Consider the following 11,854-nt stretch of genomic DNA (forward strand, 5'->3'; position numbering starts at 1 on the left):
CCCTCCCTCTTGGCCCAGACCCCTGGTGCTGTCTGTGTGCTGCATGGTCAGAGCCTCTGAGCAACATGATATTCTGATGCTAAAAGCCCTGACACCCACAGTACGACAACAATAGTGGCAAAAGGCCTTGTGTGATGGCATAACCCAGCTCCTACTGAGTGGGGCTCAGTCTGACATAAGCTTATCTGGCAACAGACATGGGAAGCATTACGCTGGGGACCAGATCGGTCTTCTCTGGTAGAAGGCAGGGAGCACACCCGAAGAGAACCATCAGGATAGAATCCTTCATGAGAAGCGCCACAGAAGAGATGGGAAGGAATGGGCCATGGCCCGAGAACATGCCAATCTCTTCCTGTCGTGGGAGGGAGGACAGCAGGACCGATCCTGCAAAGCTCTGAGAGCCTTTGCTACAGGGTAGCCAGAAGTCATTCTGGGTAAGTTTAGCTGCGTCTTGCCTCCATTTCTAGTTTTCCTGTGCATTCAGAAACAAAACAAACCACAGACACAAGCACATGAGCACACACAGGTGATGGTGAAGCTCCGAGTGTGCCGAGGGATACCAAGAAAAAACATGCTGCTGTTTCCTGAGCTGGTTTAGGGCTCGTGTAAAGTTTATTAGCCGTGTTTGGTGGGAATGGCAGAGGCAAGAGCAATAATAAATTTGTTGAAGGATCAAGGAAACAAGATTGATGGCTGGTTTTCAGAAAAGACAATATTGCATGGAGTGTGGGCTAATTTTTGGTTTTGGGAAATCAAATTCCTCACATCTGCCCAATATATACCTTGTTATTTATTTAAACATTCTGACCCCGGGGTACTTTAAGATAGTTTAATTTGGTTTTATTTTAACAGCAGCAGTAAGACCGGCATAGATGAAACAGTTCTTTGGTGCCATGAAAATTTCCCTGGCTAGACACTCTTCACCACCAAGACATAACAACCAGGGGAACCCAAGAACACACTTGCAGTTACTGAACTACTAGTGACCAATAACACTCACCCACCCTTAGTTTTTTCTATAGTTAGATGGCACTGTTAATAAGTTTCTCCTTCCCAGATTCTTATAAACTCAGTAGTTTTGATCACCTGCCTTCTGGCTTCTTTTTATCAAAGTGATATTAGCATGTTATAGCCTACAAGTCGACTACATTCCCAGTCTATGTAATCTCTAAACCTATTATAACCAATTTTTCTTCTTCCTCCTTCTCTCCTCTACCCTCTGAGTAAGGGAAGGGGTTTTCACAAAGGACAGGGGTGTTTAGTGGGTATCTAAACATGGGTACTAGGGGCACTGACCCTACAGCCGTTAATAATTCACTCAATTGCGCGGCTGTGCAGTGTTAACTCAGATTTAGAAACACTACAGTTCGGTCCATCAGGAAAATGATTCAGCTGAGGTCTCCGAATCACTAAGGGCTGAAACGAAATTGTATTCAGGTCTTTTGAAGTCCACTGTGTGTGGGCTGGAGATTTCTGGAGAATCCTGGGGGAAGAGAATGGTACTTGGTGGTTCTTATTTAAGTATCCATTCCACAGACACATTATGCATCCGCTTTCTGCGTCTCGGACGCTATTTTAAGCGCGGGGGATCCTGTGATGGAGGGCTCAGAAGAGGGGAATCTGTTGGTATGGAGTTTTCATTCTCAGAATTCACTTAGCTTCATCATTCTCGTAAACTCTCAGCAACCTGGATAGAAACAGCTGGGTCCCGTAAGAGACTGAATCTCACCCTGAGCTTTCTGGAGAGAGGGAAAATTGGTTATGCTGCAGAAGGGAGAGGCAGACCGGTCGTGCCTCCGCCTCCCTCTGCACTGCCAGGCCTGGTGCGTCCAGCTCGCCTGGGATTATTAACAATCACTACCCAGTCCTGCGGCCCGGAAGGATCTGGCTCTCGCTCGGTCCTCCGAGGAAGGAATGCGGAGAGCGCGTGAACCCCCCCACCCCTTCCCCAAAAGCAGACGGTCCCTCTCTGGCTTGGGGGTGGGGGTCGTGCAGCAAACTGCTTTCTCATGCTGTCCTATTAAACATTGCAGCCACATGCTCTTTGCAGCTTCTCTGAGGCTACTGCAGCGTCCCTGCCCCGCCCGTCAGCCCATACAACAGTGCTCCACTGCAGCTTCGGAACCCTGTTCTTTTTCTTCTTCACTTCCTCGTTGCCATGGAGACATACGTCATTTACGTGCCGTGCGTCGCCTTGGAAACGGGGGAGCATCCGCGGCGCCGCCGGGAGACCCGCCCCTGCCGCTCCAGCCGCACTCGCGGGCACTGCTGGTGGATGGCCGAGGGGAGTCCCGAGACCGACGCGCTGCGGGTCCCCGTCTGGACCCCGAGCCCTCTGCAAGCGCCTCTGTGACCTGGGGGACACTCTTTGCCGATGATTACCGGGAGGGCGGCAGGGACATAGGTACCACACTGGAAGCGAGCGGGCAAGCCACTTTTGCCCCTGGGAAAGCCTGAAGACTCGTCCCGGGACCCTAGACGGGTCTTCGTCCTGTCGACTCTTCTCAGCCCTCCTAGATCCTGTCCGCGCCTTTGCCTGGTGCAGCTCTCTTCACGTCGGCTCCCCGCCCCTCTAGGGAGCCTAGGTGTCACTGGGCTCCACCCCGTCCCTCCCGGGACCTCTCCCCCTCCACAACCTTCCCCCCACCCTGGAGGCCCGGCTGGACACGACCCAGAGCTGCCACCGCCCGCTTCTGCCACTCAATGGAGGACAGTCTGCTGGAGATCATGACCAAGGACGGCGGCGACATGCCGGCTCCTCTGGAGGTGTCCACGGTGCCAGCCGTGGGGGACGTGATCTCTGGGGAGTATAACGGCGGTATGAAGGAACTGATGGAGCACCTGAAGGCCCAGCTGCAGGCCCTGTTTGAGGACGTGAGGGCCATGCGAGGGGCACTGGACGAGCAGGCCTCGCACATCCAGGTTCTGTCGGACGACGTGTGCGCCAACCAGCGGGCCATAGTCTCCATGTGCCAGATTATGACCACTGCGCCCCGCCAGGGAGGCTTGGGCGTGGCCGGCGGAAAGGGGAGCTTCCCCAGTGTTCCCCGTGAGCCAGAAACACCTTCGCCTGGGATTGGGGACAGCGGCTTGCTGGGTCGAGATCCTGATGAAGAGGACGAGGACGAAGAGGAGGAGAAAGAGACGGCTAGCCCCGCCACACCCACCAGTCACTGCGAGCGCTCTGAGAGCCCGGGTCTCCTTGGCGAGAATGGGCCACTTGTGGAGCCCCTCGACCTGCCTGACATTACCCTTCTGCAGCTGGAGGGCGAGGCCTCTCTGTGAGGGGGGACCCCACCGGGGAACCAACTACCCGGGCTGGCTTTGGGTTTCCAAGTGCTTAACCCGAGGGGACTGAACAGTACGGTGCAGAATTCTTCTCCAAAACGTACGTGGTTCTTATAGGTCAGGGAGAGAGACTCCCTCAAAGCAGGATTTGTAGGGTGAAGGACTTTGGAAGCATCGCGAATTCCACCAACCAGGCATCATAACAAACTACAGAAAGGTGAGGAAAGGAAGTGCCCATCTCTGGACTCCCATCCATTCCCTTACCTTGCCCTCTGCCTCTTCCTAGGAAAACAGGAGGACCATTGAATTATGTAAATAAAATTCTGCCTTTTCTATTCTGAAAAAGGAGTCATCTAGGACTTTGGCAAATAATCTCTATATTACCTAGAAATTAAGGAGTTGGGGTATTCTGTTCTGGCAACAGGAAACTTTACCCTTTTGCTGACATCCAAGCTGTACAGTGCTCTGTGGAAAGCTCTCCCCCTTACAGATCTCTGCAGCTGCTGACTGGTAAAGGAAGCTTGAGGAGGGAACTGCAGCCCCAGGAATCTGGGGACGTGGGTTCCCAGGGCCCCAGGGCTGGGAGGAGCAGGCTATGAATGTGCCTGACGACAGCTGGAGCTCTGGCCTTGAGCCTGCAGAGCGGAACCGCCTGTCACGTCACTGACTTCACCTGGGATTGCTTTGCCACTCACCTGGGCCTAGAGAACAAAGTGCTCTGGTCACAGGCAGAGACTTGGGGCTGCTCAGCAGCAGTCTAGATTTAGGGGACCGTTGAGGAACTCTTGGGGGGAGGGGGTGGCGCTGTAGTCCCCGAACTGTCTTTTCTGGCTATACCTGCTTAACTTCGGTTCCTTCTTCTGTCAATATGTCAGTGCCCTCTGCTTCTTGGTGTCGCCTCCATAATGTCTTGTGTTCCGTGTGTGCCCACCTGTGTAGTAGTGTGTGAGCCCTCAGGGCCAGGGCTTGTGGCTCTAGCATTAGGTTCAGGGGGCTTCAGACCCGTCTGGGAGCCCCAGGCAATCATGGTGTTTTCTGCTCCTTTCCCCTTTGCCCCACTCCTCAGGCAGGGCATGGAGCATGTGGCCGTCCTGAGGTTCCTTAACTGATGTGCCTCCCTCCTACCTTCTGAAGTGGTGACTGTGTGCGCCCCTCCCCCTCCTCTGTGTATCCTTTCTCAGTGCTTTGCTTGGTGTCAACCTTAATAAAAAGGCATCATCTCCCCTCTTGCTGACTGGTACTAAGCGGGTTTAAGGCTGTGGGGCTTCTAGGTCTGCCATGTGGAGCAGGGCTTAGTAGAAAAATTTAGGGACCATGCTTTCCCTCCTCTCTCTTTGCCCCCAGTCCCAAAGAGTTAACTGACCTTGTCCTGACTGGGACAAGATTGCCAGCTCTGTCTGCTCTCCCTTCTGCCCTGGTCCCTGATCCAGAGGACCTGGAAATGCAGTGGGAATGCCCAGTTCACAAGGGCTCGGGTGGCCAGCACTCCACACCTGCAGGAGCTCTCTTTTTAGTGAGGCAAGCCACGGGTGTGTGTGTGTGTGTGTGTGTGTGTGTGTGTGTGTGTGTGTGTGACTTCTGAATGAGAGCCACCTGTTTTAGGGATGGAGTGGGAGTCACTGTTCCGGAGAGGTTGCCCGGGGTTCTGGAGTGGAGTGACACATCACTAAGGAAACCACAGTAACTGCCTCCGGCCTCCAGTGAAAGAAAAGATGCGGGCGAGGAACTCCCGGGAGAGTCAACACTGACATCATCTCTGGGCAGCTCCCTCGGGTGATGGAGATTTCCCGAGGCTGCCCCAGAACAAAGGGTGGGAGTTGACTAGGCCTCGTGTGTGTGTGTGTGTGTGTGTGTGTGTGTGTGTGTGTGTGTGTGTGTGTGTGTGTGTGTGTGTGTGTGTGTGTGTGGTGTGGGAGTGATGTGGTGAGAGTGTGTGTGTGCATTGTGTGTGTGTGTGAGAGAGTGTGAGTGTGTGTGTGTGTGTGTGTGTGTGTCACAAACACAATAATAAATAGTGTGTGTGTTGTGTGTGAGTGTTGTGGTGTGTTGTGTGGTGTGTGTTTGGGAGTGGGTGGGGGGGGTGTTCTTGAGTCGGTTGGTTAGTGGTGTATTATGTTGGAGTGCTGATGTTGTGGGGTTGGTATGTATGTTTGTGTTTGTTGTTGTGTGTTGAGTGTGAGTGTGTGTGGGTGTGTGTGTGTGTGTGTGTGTGGTGTGTGTGTGTGTTGTGGTGTGTGTTTGTGTAGTGACTGTGTGTGTTGTGGTGTGTGTGTGTGTGTGTGAGTGTTGTGGTGTGTGTTTGTATATGTGTGTGTGTGTGTGTGTGTGTGTTGGTGTGTGGTGTGTGTTTGTGTGTGTGTGTGTGGTGTGGTGTGTGTGTTGTGTGTGAGTGTTGTGTGTGTGTGTGTGTGTGTGTGTGTGTGTGTGGTGTATATGTGATAATTCCAACACTGAATTGACCATCCGAGACTTGCTCTGCACAATCCATATGATAGGAATAAAAAATATAGGATTCCGAGGATGTCTGGTGCAAAGGTTAGTTTCCATATAGTTCTCCTGGGGATGCAGGATGGGGATGCGTCCTCCAGCGAAGCAGAACCAGGGTGGGTCTTAGATACAACCCCTGCCCCAGTTTTAAAGGTTTATCATTGGTGTACACGTGCACTTGTGCCTCTGCGTTTGCACATATACGTATGGAGCCACAGAAAAGCCAGAAGACAGTGTCAGAGTCCCAGGAGCTGGGGTTCTATGCACTGATGGATGTGAGTGCTGGGGACCACTCACGTCCCGGGGAAGGGCAGCACATGTTAGTAGTCAAGACATTTCTCCAGCTCTTATTTTACAGTCAGCTTTGTGTCACCCTTCCTTTCTTACTCCCTTTCTTTTCCCCTTCCCCTTTTCCCCTCTTTTTCTTCTTGAGACAGGGTCTCACCATCTAGTGCCTCATGGCCTGGAACTTACTACGTAGAGCAGGCTGGCCTAGGACATGGAGTGCCATCTGCTCTCGCCTCTTGAGCACACTCTTTGAATATAATCTTTTCCTATGTAAAGAACCCTTGTCCTTGAGGACAGAACTAAGGAAAAGGGCATGGTTAGCTCCTCGAGAGAGTGGGGAGAGCTCGTCTTAGGTAGAGATGATCCAAAAAGGCTGGAGGACTAGCCCTGAAATTCAGAATATGCCAGAGGAAGCCTTGAGGTGTACAGTCCTTGGGTAATGAATGCTGGGCCCCTCAGGAGAGCAGCTAAGAGTATATACCTGAGGTCACGGACTTAGGTTTCTGCTAAAATTTCATCGTTCAGCATTGATTACCATGGCGATGATCGGTTCTTGAGCTCCGATTTTTATCTCCCAGCGATTCTATGAGGTAGAAACCCTTGTTACTTTTACATAACAGCTCAGAAAGAGATTTAAGACTTCAAGGTCACAGACTGGAATCTGGCAAAGCCAGGAACTAACACCGAGACAGTTTGATTTAAAGGAGCCTGAGATAGAAACCGTCTCCCTGATTGCTCTTTTATTGGCTCTTCACAGAGCTCGGGAGAATCCTGAAAAAGGAATCAACCACATTTGGGCAGTCTTCAGCTTCTCAGTCTGAAGAGATTGCAGTCAGGCCTTGGTTTGAGACCTTTCTCAGCCTTGGGTGGGTGAGAATTTACGAACTGCACAGAGCAGATGGCTGTTTGGACCCGCTGTTAGAGAGGAAACCTCCAATGCTTGCAGGCATCCCCGTCAGTTTCTTCAGTAGGTGAGCTCTTTGTGTTCCTTATAGGTCAGATTCTCTGTCATTTGACCGGCATCCCAAAGGCAGCGAGCACAGCCCATTTAGACTCCATAGAAAGTTCTGGTTGAGTCCTTCAGTGTTCCTATGCACACTGCTCTCCTTGTGCCCTCAGCCTCTAAGTTATAACCTGCAACCCTGCAAGTCCAGATAGAAACCTTCCCACAGAGAACAATTGTTCTGCCCCCCTCTTATCTGCATCAAGAGATTTTGCACAGGTTACCCCCTCACCCCTGTTTCTTCCTTCTTTGTTTCCCTCTGGCCTCTGAGGTTTCTTCTTCAACCTGCTGGTGAAGAAGTTTGAGCTGGAGTAGAGGAAGCAACAAACACTGGAGGTTGGATACAAACGCCTGCAAATACATATTCTCTCTAGAGATAAAGGGTCATTGTTTTGACTTGGTCCTCAAGAGTAAGAACCGGGCTTTTGTAAAGTGGTGAGAGTCATTGAGTAAAGTGTAACGAGATGTTTCAACTCAGAAAGCACCAAGGAAGAAACGACCGTGAGCCGGGCCCTTCCGGCATCCATGCCTCCTGAGCCTCCAGAGGATTTCCTGCCTGGAATTGGAATAGCATCTCCATCTAATTACTCAACACTTTCTTGATGAATTTTAATTACATCAGCATCTATCCAGTGCTGCAGTCCTGGGTCCCATCACTTCCAAACCTCTAACAGTAGAGGTTTGTCAAAGTGAGTCTAAGAAATGTCTGAGTTCACCTGGGAACGCACAAGCACATCCCCATTCACACCAGAGACAAGTCGATGAACTGTTTCACCCAAGTCTAGGTTGGAGAACGAGTGAGTTCATTGGGTTGTTTAGTAGGGGGGTTGGGACTGAAAGAAGTATTACTTACAGTTAGCCTGGCTAAGTCGAAGGCATCGCAAACAGCCCACCCCAGCCTGCGTGGCTGCTCCCAAGAGTTGCATCCATGGAACTCCCTAGCCCACTGGCAGGCAGCTCTCTCTCACACCCATAAGTGCTATTTCTTACCCAACCTTTCAAAGGTGGCTGTCCCAAAGTATGTAACTTTCAGAGCCCCCCTCCTCCCTTCTGGAAGGCACATTTTAACTGAGAAAATAATTTCATATCAACCTCCATGGCTTCAAGCTAAACTTTCAGTTTGGGGGCCAAATCCAATCCCACACACAAAACTCATCACTACTTCTCTACTTTGACCTGTCCCTGTCATTTAGTTCCTGTTTCTGGAACTGTCTTTCTAGCCTGCCCAAAGTGCCTCTCGGAGAGGTCTGTTCTTAATCTCAGAGACAAAGCACATACAGTGTCACAGAAATAAGCTACAACTTTAACCTGGTACAGCCAAACTCTGCTCTTGGAGAATGGCTTGCTTCCCTGTGGTATAAACTGGCCTTCCCCACAGCACTCAGACTATGGGCTCACAATGGTGCTGCAGATTATGCTTTCTGCTTGACGTCTGCAGTGGAAATTTTCCTAGAACTACGCTACACCTCGAACATATGTCTATATTTCTCAAACGTCTTGCTTTGGAAGGCAGCTTCTCATAAACTTCTTCCCTTCTTAAAATGCTTATCATAGAAACTGTACTCAAGGCACTACTGTAGTGGGAATACTGAAACACATAATGGTTGTTCATCAGTCTTTTATACTAGCTATCACCCACCCCCACCCCCACCACACACATTCTACATTGTCCTGGGAAGGTGAGTTCCCACTGGAAAAAACAAAAACAAAACCAAAAACGGCTTCTCTGCTTGGAAGCACTGTGTTTAGAGAAAGAATCCGGCCCTGTAAATATTGCTGTAATGGCGCCACCTGTCGCGGAATAGAGGCATTACAAGAGGAGCCTCAAAGTGGATTTACGTCTTTTCTCTTCGGGACTGACAAATGCCTATAAAAGCTTGGCTTCCTGCCATGCGGTGGGTAGTGAGACAGGAAAACTGAGTAAGTAGAATGGATCTGAAGAATATAAAAAGCAACTGCAATAAACTAGGTTCGCTCCTCCCGCAGTTACCTACTGCAGAAATTAATCTTCCTAAACCAGAGTTCTGAATAGTTTATCCTCCTTAACAATCTGTGACATCTCCCCAGTGCTCCCCATATTAAATATAAAATACGGCATGCCCCCGCCCTCGTATATTTCTTTCCCTAGCTACTAATGGGTAAAGTCGAAAGGAATAGTGAACTCTGTGGCCAAAGTGTCCTGCTCCTCATTCTCGGGAGATGCCTCTGCGTCCCAGCACTTGGTAAATCTCCTGACTTCTCTACTTTGACCTGTCCCTGTCGTTTAGATAAAATCCTCTCCATTCTTCAAAGCTCTTCAGCGCTTCCACTTAAGACGTAGAGAAATGTGTCTGACGTTTCTTTGCGTTTGGCGGCTGCAGCAGCAGCGGGAGGGATGGGGGTGGGGTTCGGGGGAGGCGTGAGGATATGACAATAACCTTACTGTCTTTTTGCCTGCTTGTGTTCAGCCCTGGGCACACTGTCCAATGCTTTCCAGACTTATGGGAACCTCGAGAGCTGCAACTGTCTATTCATGCCTATAGCCTCTGAGATGTCTACCGGGACTTAACGGTACTGTGGATTGAGTGGCACCTCATTGAAGGAGCCCCAAAGAAAGGGAAGAATGCTGCCAATCACAATCATTGTTTTCTTATCACCTGGGCTCTTAATGTTCCATTCTTATTTAAATATCGTTTACTTCTAATTTTCAAAAGGAACTTAAAAATATCACTACCACAAACACAGCTACAACTAAAAGTCATTACACAATTATAATTTCTTTCAGAGTCTGGCACTTCTGAATCACTTTTGGCGTTGTCTGTATTTTTCCGCACATTTCTATGATGGGCCATAACGAGTTTTAGGAGAGCAGAGTTTCTTAGGAAGAAATTGTTGCCTCTGGGAGTTCCCTCCGGGGCCCTATTCTTAATCTCCAATGCTGCACTTCCTTTGATCTTGCCAGAGAGAGTTTAAGGTAAGTGTTTGAACAACACCCAGCACCAGTATTTCTTCAGGGTGTCCTTAGAGGACCCTTAGAGGGTTGATGAACTGAAGGTTTCCAGTCACTTTGAATGGCTTGTGCAGTGTGATCTTTGTGTTATGACTTCCGGGAGCTGACAGGAATTGTAAGCTACCATCGGTTGTATAGGGCATTCCATTTGAAAGATGTGTAGATGTGTGAGAGAAAACAGGTATCACTGGAATTACATTACTGTTACTGTTTTTCTGAGAAAAGAGCTCACTCAGTAGAGCAGTCTGGCCTCAAACTCACAGAGATCCACCTGCCTTTGCCTTGAGAGTGCTGGGATTAAATATGCACCCCACCACACCAAGCAAAATTTACATGATTATAAAGGACCATCTTGATTATAGTCCAAAAAAGTGTTCAGTTGAACAACAAAAGGAAAAAAGGAGCAATTGAGAAGCAGAGGCCAGGATGGAACTGAAACATTGTCACCTCTCAGAATCCTTAAATGTTTTTTTTTTGGGGTTGGGGATTTGGCTCAGTGGTAGGTGCTTGCCTAGGGCGCAAAGGCCCTGGGTTCGGGTCCCCAGCTCGAAAAAAAAAAGAATTAAAAAAAAAAATGTTTTTTTTTTTCTGAAAAAACTTTGTTGATGTTTGCCCAGCTGTTTCATATTTAAGCTAGATGTCTGAAGGGACTTCCCAGTTCTACTAGATCTGATTGAATTTGACACAAATTCCAGTTCCTAAGCCTGGGAAGTCTGCAGAATCCCAGACAGCTCCTGCAGTGTCTGGTGGGAACTACTCAATGCCCACACCCAGACTTCATGCAGGCAGTCTCAGTGTGACTCCTCAGGAACCCACAAGACACACAAAGCATAGCCCCTTTTCAGCAGTATATCAGGAAATAGAATTCTACTCGACGTTTTAAGCCTTTCCTTGTAGACAACTAGAAAAGTGGGATGGGTGAGAGAGCGGTGAAGAGCAACCATGGGGAGTCCCACTGAGGAGCCTATGCCTTTTGCAGGCTTCTACCCCACCTCCCCACTTTCTTATGGTGCTCACCATATCCTGATAAGGCAATGCTATGTTCTTGAGTAGGGGCAGTGTGGGTGCTTTTCAGAAGCCGGAAGGAAAAGCCTCTCCTCTGTGAGTATCGATGACTAAATTGGAAATATTTCAATGTATAAATGACATGCTGTATGGGTGGCCTTGGTGGGGACAGCAGGACAAGGTTCCTGCCCCTTGGGGTATTAGGCTTGTTTGTGTAATAAGGTATTTTCACATCCCTCTGAGGAATGTCCTCCCTATTAATGTTAATGACGGCATGATAATCAGACAGCAGGAGGTGAATCTGCTAATGTGTGGCTAATGTCTCAGCAGAATGGTAATGACTTGGACCTTCAGGACAGCCCTTAAGGCTGTGGGAAAGAACTCTGAAAACAGGAGTTCGAAAATATATACTTAGCCAACTATACAAAAACTAAGGATGCACTAGGAATTATATGAGGGGCTTCATGAATCTAAAGGAACAGAGGCAGCTGCATTAATGGGCCAGCTTGTCAGAAAGATACAAAGGCAAGCAGATTCCTGAGTTCAAAGTCAGCCTGGGACACAGCTAGTCCAGGCGCGAAGGGGAAAAGATGGTAATTTCAGTAGGGGTCCCACCCAGCTAGTTTATCTTCTGTGCTTAACAGAGGCAGGCAGGCAGGCAGGCAGATTTCTGAATTCTTTTGCAATGTTAAAAGGAAATATGTGCTTCCTGTCTCTTAAGAATTAAGGCGTTGGGACCTTAGGATGCTGATTCATAGGATAATCAAAGGGAACCTGGAGTGAATCACTGAATT

General features: G+C 49.3%; 1 protein-coding gene across 1 annotated transcript; it reads left to right on the forward strand.

The window, feature by feature from the left end:
- Positions 1-2,208: 2,208 nt before the first annotated feature.
- Positions 2,209-4,515, forward strand: Ccdc184 (coiled-coil domain containing 184). Its single transcript, XM_032885872.1, has one exon. The coding sequence runs from the start codon at positions 2,704-2,706 to the stop codon at positions 3,283-3,285; it is 582 nt and encodes a 193-aa protein (XP_032741763.1). The 5' UTR covers positions 2,209-2,703; the 3' UTR covers positions 3,286-4,515.
- Positions 4,516-11,854: the final 7,339 nt, after the last annotated feature.

The sequence above is a fragment of the Rattus rattus genome, chromosome 1 (assembly GCF_011064425.1).
Source record: "Rattus rattus isolate New Zealand chromosome 1, Rrattus_CSIRO_v1, whole genome shotgun sequence".
Lineage (NCBI taxonomy): Eukaryota > Metazoa > Chordata > Mammalia > Rodentia > Muridae > Rattus > Rattus rattus.